Source organism: Neodiprion virginianus, chromosome 7, assembly GCF_021901495.1.
Source record: "Neodiprion virginianus isolate iyNeoVirg1 chromosome 7, iyNeoVirg1.1, whole genome shotgun sequence".
In the NCBI taxonomy this organism is placed as follows: domain Eukaryota; kingdom Metazoa; phylum Arthropoda; class Insecta; order Hymenoptera; family Diprionidae; genus Neodiprion; species Neodiprion virginianus.
This window is the reverse complement of record NC_060883.1, coordinates 22,243,065-22,267,237: the sequence shown is the minus strand read 5'-3', so window position 1 is coordinate 22,267,237 and position 24,173 is coordinate 22,243,065. Positions and strand designations below refer to the sequence as shown.

At 40.9% G+C, this 24,173-nt stretch overlaps 2 protein-coding genes across 4 annotated transcripts in view; one reads left to right on the top strand and one right to left on the bottom strand.

Annotated features, from left to right (window-relative positions):
* Window positions 1–120: 120 nt before the first annotated feature.
* LOC124309299 (B9 domain-containing protein 2-like) lies at window positions 121–3,117 on the bottom strand. Of its 3 annotated transcripts, none has more exons than XM_046772811.1 (4): window positions 2,980–3,117; window positions 727–837; window positions 386–646; window positions 121–305 (listed from the first exon to the last, which is right to left on the bottom strand). In XM_046772811.1, the coding sequence occupies exons 2-4, from the start codon at window positions 812–814 to the stop codon at window positions 127–129; spliced, it is 528 nt and encodes a 175-aa protein (XP_046628767.1). In that variant the 5' UTR covers window positions 815–837; window positions 2,980–3,117; the 3' UTR covers window positions 121–126. The 3 variants fall into 3 exon arrangements, with proteins under 3 accessions (XP_046628767.1, XP_046628768.1, XP_046628769.1); XM_046772812.1 differs by having other exon boundaries at window positions 3,033–3,117; XM_046772813.1 differs by lacking the exon at window positions 2,980–3,117 and having other exon boundaries at window positions 731–837.
* A 520-nt stretch (window positions 3,118–3,637) lies between these two features.
* LOC124309349 (lachesin-like) overlaps window positions 3,638–24,173 on the top strand; it is a 114,069-nt gene continuing 93,533 nt past the window's right edge. Inside the window, exon 1 of the mRNA XM_046772940.1 lies at window positions 3,638–3,763. The gene's annotated coding sequence lies outside the window, so the exon portion shown is untranslated. The remainder of the gene's footprint in view (window positions 3,764–24,173) is intronic.

Sequence of the window (24,173 nt, the reverse complement as noted above, 5' to 3'; positions counted from 1 at the left end):
ATTTCCAATCAAATGTTTCACGAGAATGAAACAGACTTATTAAAATGTCCTATTGAGTACTGATAAGGCACGTTTGTTACATAGAAGTACTTGGGGATTCCTTTCATCAAATCGGCTAGTCGTCCACTACAAACGACAGCCGAATTTTTCGAAATTCCGTGCCAGTATATGCAGGTCTATATTCACCGAGCCCATTGTCTGAGTGAGCAGTTCGAATCTGTCTTCGGTGTTGACTAAAGCGTTTGGCGATTTCAGTTGCAAACTCACGCCTAAAAATCTGTCTCTCAATCTGTCTTGCCAGTCACCTGTAATCAAATATTGCAATGACGAATCGAATAATCGTGAACTCGTAATAGAAAGAAATAGAATGAAAAGAAAGATTTACCGACTGGTTTCCATGTATGACAGGTGACGGTATGAGCTCCTGGCGTTAGAGGTATGGAACTGACTCCATAGGCTACAAATAATACTCTGCCATAATCGTCTCGGCAAAATATTTGTAGAAGTAGCTTTGGAGAACCTTGGAGAGTCTGCGTTGTATAATGTAAATCCACAGGATGATCCCAGACTGGCATATCAGTATAAAAATCACAACATTCTTGAGTTTGTCCCTCTGCAGATCCGTCTATCAGTTTCCACCCTCCACCTGTGCAATTTCAATACAATTTTTTTTTAAACTAGGAATTGAAAAGTTTGGTACCTAGTAGAAGACTTTCTGTATTTTACCAACGTGAAAACTCCATTTACAGAAGAGATTCGATGCTTGAAAATTCTTTGCAGACTTTATTTGACCAATAATATGTAGCTCAGCCATATTCCATAATCATTTTGACAATGCTGAAAATTGGATGTATTTAAAAAATATTGTATAAGTTAAGTTTACAAATGGAAATTACGCAAGGATACCGTTCTTTAATAAATGGGCTTCGTAATCGTTGATTTTTTTATTTTCATTTTTACAGATTTTATTAGGCATGTAATAATACTAGAGTTTTAGCGCATATTCCAATTACATGTAAAAGTCAATCGCTATCGTCTTCCACACAAACTGCAAACTCATCCTTATGAAATTCTGACATGGAACGCATCAGCGTTAGTTTAGGTACGCGAGTATGAAGCATCATCAGGTCATGATAAGACAGTGTTTTATTGTCTACAACGAGTGTAGTTAAATTCGGATTTATTGAGGGTAAATTTTTTACGCATGAATGATTCATGCCGGAAGCATGAGCAATGTTTAAATACTGTAATTTCTTGCAATTTTCTAGAATGAAGCTGAGATCGTTCATAGATTTGCAAGATTTTAAGCTGAGGTATGTGAGCTTATCTTTACAACGTTGCAACAAGATTTTAAGACCGACGTCCGATATTCTCCAACAGCCGGAAAGATCGATGAGAGTAAGCCGATCAAATACGCGCGTTTTACTAAGCAATGTAAAATCGTCGGACACCAATTGTGAGGCTTGAGTTAAACGGAGCTGTTTCAAGCCTCGCAGCTTTGATGTTTGAGCGCGAAATATGTCTCCGGTGAGGAAAAGAGCATTGCGAAGACTCAGATGCTCTAAATAAGGACAGCTCAATATTGCCTGTAAAATTTTATACGATTCGATGAACATGTCGAGGCAAATTTTTTTTTTTTACGGTTTAGTAACAGTTTTCGATTTGTGACGGTAGAAATACCTGAAAAGACGGAGCAGTAAGCCCTGTGGTATCGAAGTCGACACGCTTCAAAGAATTGCATAAACTTCTGAAGAAGAATATTGCATCTTGATCGGTAATCTGAGGCGAATTTAGATCGCTATGCGATCTGACTAGCGATATATCTTCCAGCTTACGACAATTCAATGCTATGGTCATCAGATCTTTTGCTTGCAGATATTTGTTGTTACTCAAATTTAGTTTGCGCAAATTTGGCAAATTTGCCAGCTCGTGATAAAACCTGAGGTAAATTGACAAAATTGCATTGAAGGATCTGTCTCCTCTTTTTACGAATACTCGTTCAAATAGTCCGATATTCGGCACCTTGTAGAAGAGAATTGGGTACTCTTTAAATTCAAAGATTCCACACCCCTGCATGAGTGTAAAATATTCCTCAATACCGATTCGGGAATACTTTCATCCTCACCGCCGCGGCAATTCTTGATCTTTAAACGCTTTACCCAACGATTGCATCTGCACATTTGCCTTATCAATGTTGCCGGATCTTTCATATTGTGCAAAGATAAGTTTTCCAAGTTTGGGCATTTTCGCAGGCGATCGCAGATCGTTATCGCGTCTATTTTATCACCTTGAAATCGGATAGCAAACGTTTAACGTAATAGATTTGCAAACAATTCTCATAACTGCGTAAATACATTCTGTTCCAAATAATGATATACAAGCGTGTATACGTAGTTACAACTAACAAGTCAAATCACTGTTGATAATCAATTATGAATTTGCCTTTGAATTTCAGCGACTTCCATAGTCGTGGATTACGCGCGACATTCCACCAGTGACGGCAAACTCTGCAAACCGATAACGCTAGTTCTTTTTCATTCATATTTGAGAATATCAGCAAAAGTATGTCAGACTCCAAATTGTGAAAGCCAGTATTCTTGGCAGGTGACGCTTTTGAGCCGATCTTTAATGGCCATTTGTTCGAGACAAATCTGCTAGACCGAGTTGCTTTGGGATTTGATTTTTCCGCAGTTTCAGCAGCTCTAGGATAGCCACATATCACAGTCGAACAATTTGCTTGCTTCTCAGTTCCGCGTTGTAACATTTTGAATTTTATACTCTGATTTAAAGTAAGAATGATAATAATAATAATATAATTAAAAAAATATTTTAAGTGATATTTCGTAATGAGTAAACATAACAAATGTAAACGGTATGAAATTAATTTGGTATTGTGGTTCAGTTGTATCAATATTGTATTTTTTTTTTTAATCAAAATTGGAACGAGGCGAGAGCGACTTATAATAATTTACGCCTTACCATAAATCGAAACCTTGCAGTATAATGGTAAATAGCCGTTAAAATATTACTACCGAATTGTATAAGTGAAAAGTCTCTTCTGTCAACGAAAGGTGTAAACAACAATTATTCGTTTTGTTTGTTTGTGGTGCGAAATTATCTGACGATATTGAAGAATCGATCTTTGTGGCGTTAGATTAATCGATTGTTACTCGATCTTTCAAAGATTCGATTATTATCGAATCCGTTCTTTTTCTGTACGAATCGGTTAATTATAGTCATTTATTAAACAGCAACTTTCTATAAAAATGTAATGTTATAACTAGTTTACATGTTATATTTAGCTGAAATATTTTGATACATAACGTCCGCTATTCCTATTATCTGGATACGTGGAAAGGGTAACAGAAAACTTCAAAATAGCGTTTATTTACGGCCAACAATAGTAGACTGAATAATAATACCAATCGTATCAATAATTAGTACGCTATTACTAAACGGCCAAGACAGATTCTTGTTACAGTACGTAATATTCATTGTATTGAATTAGCTCATTATCTGTTTTATAAATATTTTGCCGGTTATTCAGAATCGTTGCTATTTTCATCCGATATATCGATTCTCAGTGATTGTAATTAATTAATCCGATTTTCAGATCCAACCGTGGGTTCATCAATTATTTTGTCCGAATCTCACCATGGAGTTGTTCATCTAGTGCTGCTATTTTCCTCGCTCGCGAAGCAGCCAGCCGGCAAGTGGCGCTACTTGTGTCGGAAATTGGAAGCATTTTTCAAACAAATGAGTGGTAAGATGATACATCAAATAATTGTTAATTCGGTGTAAAAATTTAAAGAAAACGGTAATCGGATCAAGAGAATAAACGTTCGGAATACTTGATCGTCGCGGATGATGAATTTACAGATTTGAAACAGCAGTCAACCGTTTTTTAACTGCTCGAACTCGTAATCGTCGTTATAAACTTTGATTTATCAATTTCAAAGCGTTGGGCGCAAACATTTCATTTTATGACGAGCGTCGTGGTGTCGAAAGTTATTTCTAACGGTGAAAGAAGATGTCGAATTAGAAAACGATGACACGAGGAAAGAGAAATACTAATTTTCGCAACGCGGACGCGAAGTTTGCCGGAGGTATTATAAACCTCTCAACGTCGTATATCTTCCGCGTAATCCCAGCTGCATAGTTATTGCTTAATTTATTAACTGTTTTACCGCGATAATGTAACCATTTACCGAAATACTCCGCAGCACGTGTATGTTAACACACGTCTGTATATCTGTATATGTGAAACGGGACAATTCAGCACGTGCCAAGTATTTAAAGGGTGGTCGTATAAGACGCCGGAAGTAATACGGTGAGATGATTTTATAGGAGAGGATAACTCTTTTCGTCATACTAAACGGCGAATGCCTTCATCGCTAAGAGCTTGAAATGCTTTTGCTGAATATTGACATCACGATATGTGCGTATTAATTCTATATATTTCTTTAAAAATGTTACCCATAATACTCTTCAAAGAATTTTAACACAGACTTTTATCGCATGCTGGGGATATTTTACGGTTCTTGAATGAAAAAATGCATATTATATTATCGTGCACGATGCATAACCGTAAATATATGGTATAATATATATATATATATATATGTGTGTGTGTATGCAATAGACGAGTTTTAAAAGGTGTTGAAAATCCGTATCGCATGGTTGTACAAGAAACGTTATCGTCGAGGTACACGCGGTGCTAGAGTTATTTATTTATCCTGAACGCCCGGTTATTCCACGTTTTCGGTTTTTTTGACATTTGTTAGCGGCGGGGCAGTTCTTGTTTGGTTGAGCAGAGACGATACGGCGTTCACAAACAAGCACACACACACACACACACACACACACCAAGGCACCTTTTAATATCTACGCGGAGGTGGACTTTTCGCGGAGGAAACGTGCGGCAGAGCTGTATTATATGTATAGCATAGAGAGAGTGAAAAAAGCAAAGGTCGAGGAGAGGTCTCGGAATGCTCGGTAGAAGTGTTCGGATGAGGGAGGAGAACGAGGAGGGATCGCGGTTTACCGTGACGAGAGGAAACGAGAGGAAACGAGAGGAAACGAGAGGAAACGAGAGGGAACGAGAGGAAATAGAAAGAGCCAGTCGCGCACAGGCCACAAAAGAGCCGGTGCGAAAGCCGCCGCCATGCCATCGACGGCATAACACAACTAACTTACCGCCTCCGTAGGTATCCCTTACCCTCGCTTCCCTTACATAGGTGTGTACTATGTAGGTATAAGTACAATTCGTTCTTCTTCTTCTTCTTCTTCTTCTTCTTCTTCTTCTTCTTCTTCTTCTTCTTCTTATTCTTCTTCTTCTTATTCTTCTTCTTCGCATCTTGAAGCGATGCTGCCTCAGTTGCCGAGAATTCGATAGAATCCTGGGATAACTTAAAGAACGATCGTTATGCCTGCCCCCTACTTACCAACCTCGCTGAGTGGTTTACACAATGGACAGCAATTTGTAATGCGCGAGATGTTTAATAACTCCTAAGGCAGCCCGAAGCCGTACGCACACCTTAAACCCCTGTGGAAAACGATCGATTCTTCATCATCGCTTTCTCCCTTCTTATGTGCTTGCGGGCTAACAACACTCGTTCACCTCTTTCCTATTTTCGACATTTTCACCATTTTCGGGGAACCAAAAACTCTGAAGGGGATTTTCTTCGTACCATTCTTCTGTACTTTCGAGCATATACAGGTTTTCCACTCTTTGAGTCGGAGGTTGGTCGATTTCTTCCAATCATCTTTCTCGGCTTTAGGCGTCGTTTCAAAAGCTTCATTTTATCTTCAATTTTGCAAGTCGCGTATCGATGTATAGTAATTATTATTATTATGCATAATGCGCACACCTCGCAGATCATCCACTTGGAGAAATTTTTATTTCCGGTTATCGCTCAGTCCTTAACTATTCTCATTTTTTACCACAATCGAAAAATATAGTTTTAGGTAGAAAATGAAAATTAATTTTCTAGCTGTTACCAGAAAGTCCAGTATCCGTTACTATTCTTTCTCATTATCATCACTGTTATTATATTTTTTTGTAACTGTTGCGAAAATTTAATGCTTGTGCGACGATAAATTGACGTTAAAACCTTGTTTAACTAAAAAAGTAGAGTAAACCTCAGAGACTGATTTTGCGTTGCCATTACCAAAAAAGGATCGACAATATCGCAAAATATTCAACAATATTCAAACAGTTTTTTCAACGATACCTGTTTTACTCAATTTTTCTAGTTACCGTAAGAAATGAAATTTTTCTCAGTGTCCGGCAGTGATTGATAATAGAGTAGCCCTACTGAAAATGATCATTTGTTAAATTATAAAACATTATGACTGAAATTCACGTATAATTTTATTATAATGTATTATGTGATTTTTTAAAATACATTTTGTCGAATTCACAAAATAAATCATGTAACAAATGACACTTGAATTTCAGTCATAACGTCTTACAATTTAACAGACGATCATTTTTAGTGCAGAGGAGACCCTGATTCGATTCTCTCTGCAATACCAGGTATCTCAGGAAACGAGGGTCGACTTTAAGTGTATCAAATTAAGATGGAAATTGATATACCTACCTAGATTCGAATGTTTCTATGTTTAGTCTCCATTCAGCTTTTCAGTAACAGTATACCAAATTGCTCGAATAGTTAAGAGTAGGTTTGTTAATTATAAATAGATTGTTACGTTCCGATGTGGAATGATATCGTGTGTCTAACTATCCGAGTCACTTGTCTATTTCCGTTTCACGTACCCTACAAGAAATGCGTTGCCATTAGCGGCGGAACAGCGGAGAAAAGCAAATATCGCTTTTCGTTGGTTTTTGTTTACTACGTGTTTTATTGGTTTTTTTTTTTGGTTTGTTCCAGCACACATTTTTCCAGAATTAATAACTATCGACAAATCACTTGTAAATTAATGTTTATTAACGCGTTAGGTTTACGGCTAACTTGTTTTCGCGTCTACGTCAGAGATTAGGAGTCATTGTTAAATAATTGGTATAGAATATAAATCGCATTATAAATTTTATTTCGAAGCGAAAACAAGTTAGCCGAAACTCCAACGCGTTAGTGAACAATTCTTGGTACCTGGTTTTCAATGAGAATCAATTAGTTGATTTTAAAGACGGATAGTCGGAAAGGTAAAAGGGGCAAGATCCCCTCTCCGTTAACTGGGGGAAGGTAAGAGAGTCTCGAGTATCACAGGTGTGTATAACGTACGTTTCAACATGTCTTATTCAGTGATCACCAAAGTAATTAAGCCGAAACTGATGTGCCTTCCGGGGAAAGTAGTCGAGGATAATTAATATTTACACGAAATTAATTGACTTCGATAGAACAGTAGATACGGGGAAATTGTGCCCGGAATAGGTTCGCCGAAAGGCATTTCGTTGCGTTACGTACGTATCCAGGGAAACGAGCCGAGGAGGCATTCAAATTTTCATCCCATATCGTATACACCTATATATACACTATCTGCTCACACGTAACTGGTAATTATATCTCTCGTTAATACGTCGCGTATATTAAGGTATGCCTATTACGCACACACTTTCAGCGGTTTCAAAATTTTTCCAAAAATCATACGCTCAGCGAATAAATTTCATCAAAGTTACGATCGATGTTTCTTATGGAAACGTTTTTTTCTCAACAGATATTTTATTGTAAGAGTAATAATGTTCCGAAAAATCTTCAACGGCGAAGTTTTGGTGGGCATTAGTCCTACTATCTGAAAAAAAAAAAAAAATATCGTCATATCAGGCAATCTGGACGAATCGCGCTACCTCTGAATTAAAAAAAAAAAAATTCAGACGTCGAAAAGATTCGTCGACAACCTGAACAAGGAGCATCCTGACGCACACTTATAATGTATAAAGTAAAGTACGTGTGGCATTTTATAAACTCGGTTACAGTGGTTGCTTGTATATTTTGCGGTTGTGTAAACGGGAGGGAAAAGTTTATCCTTAAATTTTGCCGTAACTCCCCGTCTCCTTTCCTTCCTTTTACACTCTCTTCAACGCCTTTCTCGCCTAGATGTATCTCGTATATCCGCACAATCTATATCTCATTTACATCTTGGCTCGAGCTCGCAGCTTGGCCCTGAGTGAAGTTTAAGCTGCCAGCTTTGAGCCTTAAGACACAAGGAGTTTAGCATTTCGTCGCTTGTTAAAATTTTTCAAAGTATCGACTTCAGGCCACGGGGTGAAAAAAAAAAAAAAAATAAATAAAAGAAAAAAATAAAATAAAACGAGAACAAGAAAGGAGAAGAAAAGGACAAAGTAAAGTAAACCGACGAGGTAAAAGTGGGGAAAATAAAAGTATACCTATTTGGTATGTACCTGCCTGCTTGCCCGCCTCCGGGCATATCCGTTGCTGAATGTAACGTCTCAATTTTTTTTTTCTTTTTTTTTTTTTCTTCACTTTTCTTACTTCTACGCTATTTCTTATCAGCGTATTGCTATTTCTTGTGTTATTACGCATGAATACACGTTATATCTAAAGAAGAGAATGACAAAAAAAAAAAATAATATACATGTATATTTCCGATACACCGTTATTCTTGTATAACATGATATAACGCTTCGACTCGAACAGAGGATTTCCATCCCGCCCGCGGCTTGTCACAATTTCTTATTCACTTATATTATTCTTTGTCTGTTACCCCTTTCGTCACTCCGTTTCCATTACCTTCAAAGGAGGCGTCTGTATTTACATATACACATATATATCCTCGTTGTCGTTGGGCGAAGGTAGCGAAGGAGTGGAGAAAATTTCATTCAAAATCCAATACTTGTACCATAAAAAATTAAAAATATATTCACCTTACAGTATGGGAAACGAATTTGGTCCGCGTAGCAGGAATGAACAGATATTTGTTGTTCGATACGTTATATTCTATAAAAAAAAAAAAAAAAAAAAACCGTTTCTTCTTTCATAAAACAAAAGTAGTTGACGTTGTTACTTCTTTTTGGGGGATTACAATATTTTCAACGCCACATCGATCTTCGCACGAAACACCTTAATCTGCATTTACAAGCTGTGTGTATATATGTATATATTTTACGTACACACGTGCATACATACATTACAGTTAATGGGTTTTACCCTGTCGGAGGGCAGCGGAACCGGAACTTTGAAGTGCTCAGGCACTCGGGGCTTTCGCTCGGCTCGAAGCCGAACCGAACTGCCTCATACTCGATTCTACATCTGACATATTTATATATGCGACTTATACATATTCTATACACGGATATATATTACACATGTATATATATATACATGTGTACGTATATGTATGAAAATTAATGGGAAACGAGAAATAATCGTTAAAAAAATGTCGGTAAATTTTCAGAAATAGTTTTATAAATATAACTAATCGCGAACAAATAAATTTCCATTTTTATTAAACTCGTACTTGTTATCGCTACTTGTGCATTGTATCAATGAACTGCATACCGACAAGAATAGAGGTAGATACGGATATGTACTAATCTCCACGACCCTTCGTCGAGATCTGCACATTTTTGCCCCGCGCATCAAACGTACTATGTGTATATATATACACACACACACACACACACACACACACACACGCAGACACATCGTCGTAGAATCCCTTTTTCGGGATTCGCGTGTGCCTTGCATCATACTTACTTACACAGGTGTAAACGCGTTTCGCTTAAAACCCAAAGCGCAAAGGCCTGGATATGGGATATTTTGGATTTAGTCTCTGCCTCGGCAGAGGTTGCACGATGGTACTCAGGGAATTAGCAAGTATACATTTAAATACATCAAGAGATGGTTACAATATTCGGTCAAATTCGACCTATGCATGCACGCCGCGTGTCATGTGTATGTATAACTAACAGTTATACTACCGCCTGTGGTTTCCTTTGAACGAATATCATACCCTCAGGAAATATGAATATATGTATACGTCTACGTAATAAATTTGCGTATCGTGCACACGTTGCGTTATGTGATGCACGGACACTTTTGTGAAAATAAATTGTTTATTACGGTAAATGAAACGTTTGTTGAACGTTCTTCCTGTCATTTCGAATGATACTTACATAGTTTAAGATAATTGTTCAACAGCTGCGTGAACGTTAAAAAAGTTTTGATTATTTTAAATTTTTTCTGCCTGTGTTTGTTTAAAAGAAAAATAGTTGAATCCGAATTTCCGTTAATAATTTGATGCATAAGGCACAAACAGGGTTGATGTAAATTACCCTGAGCTGTTGTTTGATTGGGACGGGTGTTGATTTCGTTGAAATGATTTCATATCATTGTATTGAATTTGAATAAAAGATATAATATACCGCGATGATGTTTGTTCGGTAATTTCGTTCCTTCGGTAAAATTTTCTGAAAGTTATCTGACTTCATCATCATCATCATCATCATTATCATCATTATTATTATTATTATTATTATTATTATTATTATTATTATTATTATTATTATTATTATTATTATTATTATTATTATTATTATTATTATTATTATTATTATTATTATTATTATCATTATTATTATTATCCTAAATATGATACGGGCAGTAAAATTTTACGTATTTGCATAAGCGAAAACATCCAATAAATGAGTAATTAAAATGTTATTTGATGTTTCTCGTGGGGAAATGTATCACAAACATGTGTAATATTTCGAAATCCGAGTTATACGTATTATAAACGGGGGGAAATTTATTCGACAAATGTGGGCAATATTGAATATTGTTTGATCCTTTATTTTTTTTTTTTTAACGCAACTTTTTCATTCTCCTTTCGTATCGAACCTCATGCGATACGCGATACGCGATATCGTTCGCGTTACTTGTGTAAACCGAGATGATTGGTAGGGCTAATGAAGTGGAGGTGCCTCCGTTGAATGAATAGGCTTGAAACAAAATTACAGCCCAAGCGGCCTGCTTTTATTAGAGTGAGGAGGACGGAGTGATAGACAGAGAGAGAGAGAGAGAGAGGAAGGGAGTGGATGGACGGATGCAAGCTGGGTGAGAGAGAAAGAGATCGAGAAAGACTTGAAATAAAATTGAGGTACGTGCACGGAATGAGAATAAGTGATAAAGTGCGGGGAATACAAGGAGATCTGCGCGTAAAATGAACTCAGCCAGACGTGCATCCTTTACGTATCTACGCAACGCACACACATGGAAAATCGGAAGGGCGAAAAACGATGATACAGTAGCTGATCGTGAGCTTCTTGTTGTTTCGACCAAAGCTCGGACATGGATACCTACTCATTGTCACCTGTATAACCGATCCGACGCGAGAAGAGTTGTGGAGTTTTTTTTTTTTTTTAAGAAATTGTAAGCAGTTAGAGCAATTCGAGTTTGAAGGCTTTATTGGTTATAGTTTCAAGAACGTTTCAGAATTTTTATATTGGAATTAATAACAAAATGCCGGCAGGGCGCATATAAGTATATAAGTAGAGCACGACGCCGAACTCAAGGGCTTTTGTGGTGGCGCATCTCCCGATATCATTGTCCAACTTGCAACAGATAGAACAAATTTTTTGAGTTAAAAACACATTTTCTTAAAAACGAAACTCCAAAAAATAGGTATGAGGGAAAATATTATTATCGAGCAATTTCAGAACGAGTTTCAAAGGATTTCGTTTTTCAAAATATATACATACGTATGATTACGTTTTGTGTTATTATCATAGTTTACGATATTTCAGACAATCTTAAAATTGCGAAGCAACGATTTTTCCTATACGCGGCATCGTTACACTAACGATTGTTAACTTCATTATCGTCACGAGCTGCACAAGCTTCGTGATTCACATTCGCAGTCACATTTCGAATTAGTACTTAGTCCTTATTAGACTGGAACTGGTCAGCTCGCGCCACACCCTCAAATGTCTATAACATTGTCCAGCGGTTCGTCGATCATCGGATTATTACAGGAGAGAGAATAACCTCGAACCCATTTAATCATGCCGACAATAACAGCTTTGGGCTACTCGTGTAATTGGACAATTTGCGGTTGTATGAATCGATGGTTACAGCGGTGATTCGAAACGTATTGCATTGGTCGAGATAATTTTTCTAATCACCAGATTCGGTCAGGAAGTTTTTCTCACAATTCCGTATCCAGGTAGCACACTTGTTCAGACTGTCGATTATCATTCGACCGTAATTGAAACTGACGTAGAAGTAACGATGTCAACGAATTTAAAACATGATCTTCGTTGTATAAATTTAGAAGTCTCGCGTTACCATTTTTTTGATTAGGTATCTACGCCAACTCGATTTACAGTCAAATTGTACACTGTTGTTAATAATCAGTGATGGACGTTCGCGAACGTCTGGTTGACATCAGCTAGTCGACTGTTGGCTTCAAATCTTTTCTTCAGTCTGCGATTAGTTGACTTAATTTTCTGTCGGTAGTAAGTAAAATATCTGCGAGTCAATTACACCGGTCAACAAGAGCTTTGAGTCTGGGTTTTAGATGTCAAATTTTGATTTCATCTGCGTAACTATTAAAGGAAATAATAATTTCATCAGACAGGGTTTGTTTTTGTAGAAACGGGAACTGGAACGAATAATGATTGCTTTGTCGACGTGTGTTGTATCTGACTTGAAATTCGAGTAATCTGCGAGAGACGGACGTTCAACGTTTACGGAAAGCTGCGCGTGAAGGAAAGTAAAAGTATAAAAGCTGGAATTGAAGGTATTTCCTCTGCGAACGAATGAGGGTGAAGAATTCAAGAGAGGAGCGGAGAGATTTTTATCGAACAAGGGACATATCGTGAAAGAAGGGAGGAGATGCGCTGCAAAGGTACGCGCGTGTCTGCGTACGTGGATTATATGTATAAGCCATAAAGTGTGCCAGCGGCACGAAAGAGTTACGGTACTTGAGATGAGCCCGGTAATGGCTCAGGAAACTACACTTACCCAACTTCCGGCGAACCTTGCCGAGTAGGTATATAGTATACGGGCGACGCCGACGAGACCCCGTCTCGTGTTAAACTAACATGAATCTCTACGTCACGGTGTTCTAACTAAAAAGACACACTCTCCGAGCACTCATCGAGCAGCCTTAAGTGAGCCTGCCACCCGCTCATCCTAGGGGAAAGAAAAATTAAACTAAACGGCGATCTCTTAGCAGATCCTTTTATTCGAGGTACGGATATATCGCCAGGCGCTACGGTGGTTCATTTTTGAATTTGAGAAAATATTTTCGTCCAGCCTGGATGAGGTAGAAAAATATTTTCGCTACAAGTTATTGTAATATTTTTTACTTATTTTTATGTCTACATCTTACGGACTTACATATATATTTGTTCATTTTTTTTTCGTATCGTGGTCTCTAAATATTTTCTTACCTCCTCCAGGTTCTGGGACAATTTTTTTTCAGTGTTTTTCACAAATTTTTCGAGTGGCAGTTTGAGAAAAAAAAAAAAGTTAATAAATGAACCATCCCAATGAGGCACACGTGGATTTCTCTTGAGTAAGTCTATCGATGTGGATTGAAATTAACGGCGAAGGTATTTAATTCACAGTCCGCAGGTCCAGTAGCAGCACCACTGTTTGCTCAAATTAATCAATTCGAATACATCGAGTCACTCCGGGAGATAGTCAGTGTGGTAGCGGAGGTTGGTCGTCGTTTCCTGAGTTGAAGTGAGGCAGGAAGGAAGGAAATTTAACCAGATTGGGACACGCTGCTAATTGAAACCAGATTGACGATAATATCGTGCCCGGTACGAAAGGAAATTCGGTTCTTCTCCGGCTACGACGTCGCAAATTTAATGCTTTGACGAAGTGAGAATAGCCGCAGGATTGCGAACATCGAATTTGGTTTAAAATTTTGGAAATATTGATCGAGAGGATGATATTTTTCGCGCAGAGTTGATTTGGCGGGAGAGCAGATTAAACGCTTATCAACTCAATTGAATTAGTTTTTACAACTGTAAAAGAGATACTCGGGTAGCAGCGACGGTGTTACGAGTCTCTCAAAAGCATTTGTCAGCTTTCAATGTTTGGCGGGAAGACAGAGGGGGATACAAGACCCTTGAGACTTGATGGGAGTCGTTCCGGCAATTAGCGGTATAAGGGTTAATAAAATGTTAACATCTCAACAAGCGTTTAAAGGTATTTCGAAGGTTTTACGCTCGTGATGAGGGATTTTGCTGCAATGAAGAAGAAAGTGCCCGAGGTGTACCTCACCGATTTTCTTAATTATGCGATATGTTGTATAGTACATCTACAAAAATTTAGCACTTTTTTTTTAACCCCACTTTTAAAGTTTTCCTGCGAAAATTGATTTTCTAGATTTTCTGGACAACTGTATCAATTTTTTTTCGCAAAACCAATTCGGGATTACTCTCTATAAACAGACGACAATATGCGCGGTGTTTTTATCCAAAGGGGTTGGATTCTGGATTTTTAGGGGTGGTTTTTACTCCTCAAACGCCTGAATTTGCGCGTGCCGAAAAATATGTGTTCTATGTCTCGTACTACGAAATATCACTGAACGAAGAGAAGATCGGAGATTATCCACCTCGGAAAAAATAATAACAATATACCGTTAGTCGTGCAATCATTGCAATATTTGCAGTCGGCGAAGGTTTGTGATATCCCTAAAGAGAGAAAACAGTAAAGTTGTGTAAAAGTTTCGAATTCTTTTGCTTCCTCAGTCTCTTTTTCCCGCCAACTTTTCCTTTCCTTTTTTTTCTTCCCCTCCCCATCGGTTTCCCTACATCCCACGACAATTTGTCAGGTGATACGACGGGGAGCGGTGTGGTGGATGCCGAAAACCACGGAACGTTCGAAATCTCTTGGGCTTAATGCAAGTCTCGGGGGTTAAAGCGGTGGCGATGGAAGGTAAATTGTTATAAAAGTGAGTTTTTCTTCCCCTCCCTTTCCCTCCCACGTGTATCACGCGCGTGTGCCGAGGAGAAATCTCTGTTACAGGTTATTCCCAATCCACTAACGATCCTTTGGTCCGGGATGTTTCGTTTGTTTCCAGCATTGCACAGGTGTCGAATTCAACCCTTGACACCCACGGTGGTTAAAATGACTGTTTCCATTACCGCCGCCGGCTCGAAGAGTGAATTGAAAACTGAGAACCCCTGCTCTGCGGTTTCTCTGTGCAAACTAACCCCCCATTCCCTCGTTCCCGTCCGTCTCTCACTCTCTCATCCTTCTCTTCTCTTCTCTTCTGTTTTCAACCCCCTTAATCCTCCCGGTTTCTCGGCCATGCATCCCCTCTCGCTGTTCTCGGCTCATCGTATAGTCACGCCGTTTGCAACGGTCTTGCCTCGGCTTGGCTTGGCTTGGCTTGCCTTGACGGTGGGTGGGGAGGAGGGTGGGAAACGAGGGGCAGAGAGGAGAGAGGAGGACCGCGAGTCCTGGACCCCATCCTCTTGCTCCTCGCCGTCTCTCTGTGTGTTCCGCGAGCGCGGGGCGCGGATATAATACGATTCGAAATTAAATTTCCAAGGCACGCTTGGCATCCGAATAATGCGCGCGGCTGCCTAAAACAGTAAAGATATTACGTATTATTACAGCGTGCCGGGGAGACGGCGCGGTAGCAACCGAGCTGCCTACTCTCTGCCGGCTACAACCCCCGTGACTACGACTACGACTACGACTACGACTACGATCCTCTCTCCCTCTTCTTGTCGACGTCTTGCGACCCTGCAACGTCCACCTCCGGCAACCCGTTCCCATACTCGACGTCTTTGCGGAATCGCCTCGCTAACTTCCGCCTGGTCTTCTACTCTTTGGGTGACGGTACGCGGGCGTCGGTGTCCGTTGTTTGTTTTCAAGTTACGCCGACGACGTGTGGGGTAAGGAACTTGTGTATATCCCAAGCCATCAACCCATTTACAACCGGGTAAATTCACCGACGATTCCACCAACCCTGTTTGTGTTTTATATACTTTACTCTTTATGTTTCGACCACGGGATGGTGGTGGAAAAATCTGAGAGGACAAAGAAGCTTGTATCAAACTGGGTCTCTGATAGCGGTGTATGGTACTGGTTGAGTAAAATAACAACAAGAATAGTTTAAGGTATTAACGTCGGTGCGTTATAAGATATAGTTAATCAGAGTCCGTCAGAAACGGACTCTTCGTCGGAGGTGTTAAGTATTAGGAGTGCATCAACCGCGAGTAGGTGCTCTGGATGCAAGAAGACAAACACTCTCAAGAGTGTACCGGACACTTTAAGCATTATCATTTTCAGTGAGACTTTGAAATAAAAAAAAAAGATTTAACACGCACTGTAACTTGCGATAGAGTATGACTTAGAGTTTCAACAGGAATTGGGAAAACTTGTACTATCAATATATACACCATAGACTACTCGCTAGTACGCATAGCAATATCGTACCAATTGGCTCCAAGTCCCAGAAGATTTGGGACAAGGTTCTTTCCTTGGACGAATTCTGAAGCACACTATTTAATGACAAAGTCGATTGTATTGAAACTTTTGTGGGTAATCGGTACCATCTGGTACTAGGAGTCGAACATTTGTAGAACCGTTTAAGAAGTGGTCAGTTTTTTCATGCCTGCCTCCGTTCCCTTTTGAATTAATAATTGCTATCCTTGGTGCACCGGCTAATTGGGGAGTAAAGCGCGAATGAATCAAGACGATGGAATCTTGAGCAAGAAGATTAGGGAAAGGCTTTCTCTTTGTTTCTCTTTTTTGGTTTTCTTTACGCTTCTTATTCTCCTCCTTCTCCTCCTCGTCGTCTTCTTATTCCGGCGTTGGTACCGCGGTGCTTCCCCGTAGGCGAGGTATACATCGCTAGGCGGTACATCTGTTCGCACCCCTCGAGTCTTCCCATTTCTCCTCCACGACGTGGCAAGTATCCGTAATAATGCCTTGAGCCGGTGTAGGAGAGAACGTGAGAGGGAGCGAGCGAGACGCACAATGATGTGTTCAGGGTAAGCGGAGAGAGGAGCTTGCGAAGAAGAAGGAGAGGTGTCGGATGCTGGGGGTCGAATGCTTCTGTAAATGAAGAAGGCGCGCTAGACGCTTGAGTAATGCTTCTCGGCTCGGTGCGTATAATGAGTATAAACACGGCCACTAATCAGTTTCATCACCCCGGTGTCAGAACGACCTAACTCCGTCGCTGGCGTGGTTTTGCGGTTATAGAACTGCACAGACCTAGAAACGATACATAAACTACGGTTACAACTTGTTCCATGTACCTGCCTACCCATTAGGGTGGTTCGTTTTTTATCTTTATTTTATCTTAAGGTGCGACTCGAAAGATTTGTGAGGAATATTGAAAAAAAAAAAAAATTGTCGTGAAAAATGGAGGAGGTAGGAAAATATTGAGAGGTCGCTACCAATTATTGTTATATTTGTTATTTATTTTTATGTCTACACCTTACGGACTTATATACATGTTGATTTCTTTTTTTCGAATCGTGGTCCAATTAATCGTTCACCAATCAACAGCAAACCGCGCCTAACAATTCCGCAGTTGACTGTCCTCGTCTTTTATCCGCAGGATTAATCGTTTCGGAAATATTTGGATAACAGTTTTTGTTACCGAAATAGGAGTATAGCGGCACCTTGACGTCCCTGTTTCGTTTTCGGTACTGATTTTTATGAACAACGATTAATTGGACCACAATACGAAACGAATCAACTAATATGTACAAACACAAGTCCGTAAGATGTACGTATAAAAATAAGTAAAAAATATTACAACATTTGGTAGCGACCTCTGAAATTTTCTTACTCCCTCAAAATTGACCACCCTAATACCCACCTATCGACCTGAACTTTGGCTTTTAAAAAGCACCATGGAATTCATTGACTTGCCGTGAGCGGTAAGCAATTGCCAAGTGGTGATACAAACTACCGGCTATGATGAGGAGTAACACCGACAAGCCGATACGCGCATGGACGGAGTATCCTGAGTTTTTAGACTGATGGAAAATCCACAAAACTGAACAAGGGGGTCTTTTTGTCCGGTCAAAGCTGCCCCTCTGGTTCGGAGAGGTTGATTTGGCGCTTTGCCCTGGGGGGCCGGGTGCTCGAAGGCGGTATCACTGTGCAAACAGCATCTCGTGTATTACGCTTACATTTGTGTGGGTGTGTACTTCCCTCTCAACTTCCCCCTTCTGCCAACAGCTTACCCACGTCGCTCTACCTACACACTGGCAAACCTTGCTCACATTATTCTATTTTAACGAAATTACTCCAAATTGTACAGATATATCATGGTTATGCTGTTGTTCCAGGGTATATTACACGTTAAGCGACCCTATAGTCATTCGGAGAACTCCCCTCGTCTCCCTTATACCTGCCTCCTTATACCTAACCAAAGGTCCCTCCAGCAGCCAAGTTTTACGGCCTTTAGTGTGTATGAGCGAGATGCTCTTGGGGGTAAAAAGTTACCCAGTTCGCACGTCGATTATCAATCAGTGGCTGGAATCTTGTTTGACATTCTTTGTTTCAAGCGCGGAGCGTTGATCGCGTTTTTGGATAATTTTTAATATTTTTCTTTCGACGAACGTTGCGAGGATCTGTTTTCAATCAACGATACAATCTACGTGTATACCGTATTATATACGTATATTGACGATGGCATGGCGTTTCGTGTAATAACAACAAGTTGGCTTTTCACCACCCCCGGGGGAACGTTTTCTCTTGGTTTATTTTGAGTGAGAGAAAAGGGGGGAGAGCGAGAGGCGGGAAATGAATGGGTTCGGTAAAAAATGAGAAGCCACGGGAATAAAATCGATTCTGATTGGGTGAGAGCTTTGGAGGAGACATCGCGGCACCTTCTTCACCTTCGTTCTCGTTCCACCGAGGGTCGAAAACGTAAATCAGAGGTTCGACTACATGATTGCCGGAAATCCAACAAGTGATTTTATTACGGAGATGGGTCTCGCGCCGAGCTTCTTTCCTCCGATTCTCCCTCTCCTACGGCTTCTCTCTCTCTCTCTCTCTCTCTACCTCTCTTTTACTCGCAGTTCCTTCTTCCTTGTCAGCTTGCCTGCCTGCCATTCCCCTGCCCTGTTTCCCATCAACGAGATATCGAGGCGTTCCAGTAGGACGAGGAGGCAATCGCACGGTTGAAGGGGTGACGGTGGCGGTGGTGGTGGTGGTGGTGGTGGTGGCTCCAGACGTCGAACGGCACGGGGATTTCCTGCCGACGACATCCGGACGTAATGAACTTTCGCCTGTCCAAGATATTCAGGGAGGTTTTAATTAGCCGCTACGATTTAACCTCGCCCCTTATCCCGACCCCGCGACTCGCCAAGGGTTGGAGAAAGGAACTCGGAGCCGAGGGAGAAGGAGAAAAGTACGTGTATATAGAGAATGAGCGAGCGAGGGAATTGCGATCAATTAGATCAACGCAGAGTTCCAACGAATTCCACATCGCCGAATACTCAGGAAGTTGGTATACCGTACCTAAATCGTAGTCGAAGATTTCTACCTCTTTGCGCCGGCGTACATTTGCTAAATTTGAGCGGAAGGGGAGGGAGAAACAAAAAAACAAAAAAAGAAAAAACTTTGCTGGAATGTCGTTTTCCGTCATTCCTTTTTGCACGGTAAAATTAATGCCCGATAGGTACAAGAACACTGAGAGATAATCGGTGACGCTTTACTCGTTCGTACGTCATGGTTTCGATGATTCGGAGAATAAGGCAAAATGTTTGATTTTTTCATGGATTAAAAAGTCAGTGGCATGTTTCTTTCTGTTGTAAATTGTAATAATGAAACGAAACTTGGCGTACTGTAGGTTCGATATGTTTTTGATCACAAATGTAGGAAGTCTGGAGTACGGAAGTACCGAAAAAACCTCACAAACGAGAGTTTCAGCTAGCTTAAAAAGATTTGATGACCTGCTGTCTGAGTGAATCTCGTTTTTAACACGAATATTTTGCTTTTTAACGAATTCACAAGATTCTCCAAGTTCACAATGAATGTTCGAAACTACGGTCAGAACGAAGTGCGAGCCCTGTCGTTGAAAAACCTATCACTTCCGATCAGACTTACCAAAATAGTGCGAATAAGTTTCCCTGCAATTTGTCGAAGGATCAGTTGTATTGGTCGATGGCTGAGAGAGGATTCTGGGTCGGAGGGTTCGGGTTCTGGTTTGGGTGGGGAGGGGGGGGGGGAGAAGAGGAGTAGGAGAGGAGCTGGAAAGAAGGCAATAAGCCTGCCGTCAGGGACAACTCCCTGCCTCCGGCACTCCATTATAATGGAAGGAAGAAAGTTAATATAAATACACCGTAAAGACTAAAGCGTTTAGCAAATTAAAAGTTAATGTAGTATAAACGATTCCATCGTGAAATTAATTCATGACCGAAGTTGCTCCGGACCCAGTCTGCACAGTTCCCCTTCGCCCTCCCCCTCCTCTTTCTCTCTCGCCTCATTCTCTTCTCATCCTCCTCTTTTACTCCCTTGGCTTTGGCTCGCGCTTCCCCGCCGACGCTGGGTGCAGGGATATAGGGGAGCAGTGGGCCGCATACCACGCTTGTTACAAACTTAAATTGCTCCACATCGAAAGTTAACTTGCTCATTCGTCCCTCCTGCTGGCTCGCGTATTGGATACTGGAGAGTGTGCGAGAGAGTGTGCGAGAGAGAGAGAGAGAGGGGGAGAGAGAGAGCGTTAAGGATTGAGAAAGTGACAGTGACGGTGACGGTGAACAGCGAACGGGGATGAACGGCGTGCCTTTGACTCACACTAACCCCTTCGTAAAGCGTTGGGGATGGTACGAGACGCGAGAACGTCTCGGAACGATATTTGTATCAGGGTATAAGAGCGATGGACATTAGTATCTCTTGGATGCTCTTCCTGATGTCGGTATGCTCCTTGGGAAGCCACGGGGCTTGGTTTAAACTTTGACATTCCCATACCCCGTTTCTGTCGGAGCTTTGGTAATTTACACGCGGTTTTGGAAATACTTTACACCTTAAGGTAGGATCAAATCTCTGGAACGGTATAAACGTCGAATAGGTGGTTTCGTAGTCGTTGATCATCGATTATATAAGTCGCCTAAATAAAGCTCGGGTCTTCGGTTCGACGAACTGGTGTCAGCGGTAGGATTTTGTTTTTATTCGTAAAACTACGAGTGAACTATTTTTATTCACTTTTTGAAATATGCATAACGGTCATTCGTGAGAAGGGGATGTTTCTATCTACCATTCGGTGTGCTGTTCAATTTGATCAGACATAGAATATTGAATCTAATTTGCAACGTTTTGCTCAGATTGAAACTCGTCAATGACGGATATAATATCGTTTATCGCTCTCTGTCTATGTCCGTTTATGCCAACTGAACAAGCGTCATTTGCAGACGACGTGACGTTTGTTTAATTATTCAACCTGGTATGGTATCGAGCCTCGAATGACGTTTGATCGTTCGGAGCTTTCGATACTAGATTGATTGGTTCACTTCGGCACGCACAGCCGTGGATTTCGAAATTGTCTATCTGTTGGATAAACTGGTTTAAATTACTTCAAGAAATGAAAAGCAATCTTGTTAATCAACGATTGTGTTCGGTGCGGTTTCGTCGTTGATCTGCTTGAACCCGGGATACGTGTACAGATTCGTGTAAAATATCACATTTCTGGATGATCCCGGATCTGGGGGCGGGTTGACTTTCAATTAACTTCGGATCTTGTTGTCAAAAATGAAAACCGGTCGAGAGTTGATCCACTCGCTGCGGGGGTGGTTTCCCGATCGAGCGAATGTTCATCGAGTCGTTTCCTCTCCTCTTTCTCACCCCCTTCTCTGAAACTAAAAACTTTTCAGATTGCACGTCGGATAGGAAGTGGCAGTTTGAAAGTGTCGGGATAGACGGAGGTCGTCGACAGTTTGTTAGCCTTTTTTTCCTTCGTATTTTTCTTCCTCGGTAGACAGAGTCTCCTTTTAAATTAGAAATTGATTTCGTTTTTCTTTTCAATTTCCTTTCTTCGTCTTCTTATTTCATTTTCAAATTCGCTCACGGTTGAGAATTTCCTACAAATTACTGTTATCATGTATTATTCCAGGGAAAACAAAAGCATTTCCACGTTGCATACTTTTCAGCCGCTCCTTTTCCAAACTGTTTCGGGCATATCTTTTTCCAGCGGTTTAATTTATCGAAACGAAAGCTTCGCCGTGAAAGTTTGAAAATTTAGAACGTTTAAATCCTCGGTATATCGGGCATTTATATATACAGGCACAGTCAGAAATCTCTCATTCTTGATTTAGATTTGATTCCGCTTGCGGCGTGTTGGGGTGATTAACATCGAAAAGTCAGGTGATTCAGTCGCGTGTCTACGCCGATACAAACCCAATCTTGGACTAAACGATGCCGAAGCCTTAGCAGGCGCATACCAACATGTATACCTATGTATATCCACATGTACCCTAACCATAGTCGAGATATCTGCACGATTTGGGGATTTGGACTCGAATACCTTCCCTCCGTGTATTTCAACATCCTGGCTGAATTACCGACTGGCTACATATACATTAAGGGCGAATGTTCAGCAACAATTTATTTACTTCAAGGTTTCAACAAAACCCGTGAAATCCATCAATCCGATAACATCTGCGGTTATTACTGCTCATATTGTCACGGTTTGCAAGAGATGAAAATGTTGAGAGAAAAAAAAAAGAAACGCACGAAACAATGTCTGTAAGCCGAGACAACTGCACTAATGCAGATGGCAGTAGACTTGGAATTTACGGTGGTGCCGAAGGGAAAAAAGAAACAAGATTACAGAATAAGATGAACGCGATTGGCCAGCCGGAGATTGAAGAAACTGGTTGAAAACTGAAAACTCGGAAGAGGATTAAAGGAAAGAGTGTACGTATAGGTGTGTATGCCGGTGAGGAGTTGAGCGAAGCCGCAAGGTCTCTTCGGCTCCTTGTGGTGTATTAGCTCGGGAAGGTTGGCGATGGCGACGGCGATGGCGATGGCGTCAGAAACGTAGAGTCGTTTAACAATTCACAGCGCGTCCTGTTAACAACGTTACGACAACAAGCCGGAGTTGTAGAAACTTATAACGAGAAAATAATGAACCCGGTTCACCAAGTCTGCTTGGAATGCGAGTCGGAGTGCCTCGTTCCCCTTCACCTCCTCCCTCCCTCCCCGCCCCCAACCCCCACCCCCGTCCATTCTCGCCCCCTTTCGCCCCCTCGCCCCCTCAGCTGCCATTCGTCCCGGACCCTCGGTGCAAGTACAACCGAGGCAAGAGAACCGGCAGCAACCAACCAGCCAGCCAACCACTCGAGCCATGCAAATTACTGTCCCGCGGACCACTTCACCAACAGCTTGGACCACCGGGCCAGCCGCCGGGACCGTCACCACTTCTGTTTCAACCCACACAACCGACCGCGAAGAGCCCTCGCGAAGGACGAACGAAAACGTCGAATCTGGTCCAGGGTTTGCCGAGCACAATTCGGATGCCACCTGACCTCCAGGACGTCGGACGTTCAGAGACCGTGCCTTTTGCTGGTTCCTTCCGACTGTGAGAACCTTTACCGTCGCGAGAGCAAACCTTACGTTATTACATGCATGCGAAATCTAATTAATTGCCAACGGTTTCTTAGGCTATTCCACTCCTCACGGTTTCGAGAAACTGTTCGTTGTTCAAATAGGTACCTTAAAGCAAATGTTGGAAAGGACGGTTTGAATTTGGACACGGTTGGAGAGGGTCGGTACCTGTCGGTTCGATTCTTCCGTAAAACATTTTTCACTGACGACGATGAAACGCGCGATGTTTTTACCGGTACCAGCTGTCGATCATCGGTAATCGATGACAGTAAGGTTCCCTGATGAGAAATGTGTCCATCTTCTCAGGTTACATGTCTGTAGGCGTATATTAGGGAGATTCGTGTTTATAATTTTTTTTTTTTACAAGATACAACTCGAAAAATTTGTGACAAATACCGAAAAAAAACCGTCGTAAAACCTGGAGGACGTAGGAAAGGATTTAGAGTTGCTACCAATTACTGTTATATTTTTGTTTGTTTTTACGCGTACACCTTACGGACTCACACGTATATGTATTAGTTAATTTTTTTCGTATCGTGGTCCAATTAATCATTCTTCGTAAAAATCAGTACCGAAAACGAAACAGGGACAATTTTTTTGTCACCACTTTCGCGCGTGTCCCCCATGTTACGTACTACAGGACGTAATACATCCATGTAT

Excerpts from the sequence above, each read along its gene's own strand:
- LOC124309299 (XM_046772811.1), bottom strand. The coding sequence starts at position 814 with ATGGCTGAGCTACATATTATTGGTCAAATAAAGTCTGCAAAGAATTTT. Across the intron at positions 647-726 it reads TAAATGGAGTTTTCACGTTG|GTGGAGGGTGGAAACTGATA; the intron begins GTAAAATACAGA and ends GAAATTGCACAG. Across the intron at positions 306-385 it reads TCATACATGGAAACCAGTCG|GTGACTGGCAAGACAGATTG; the intron begins GTAAATCTTTCT and ends ATTTGATTACAG.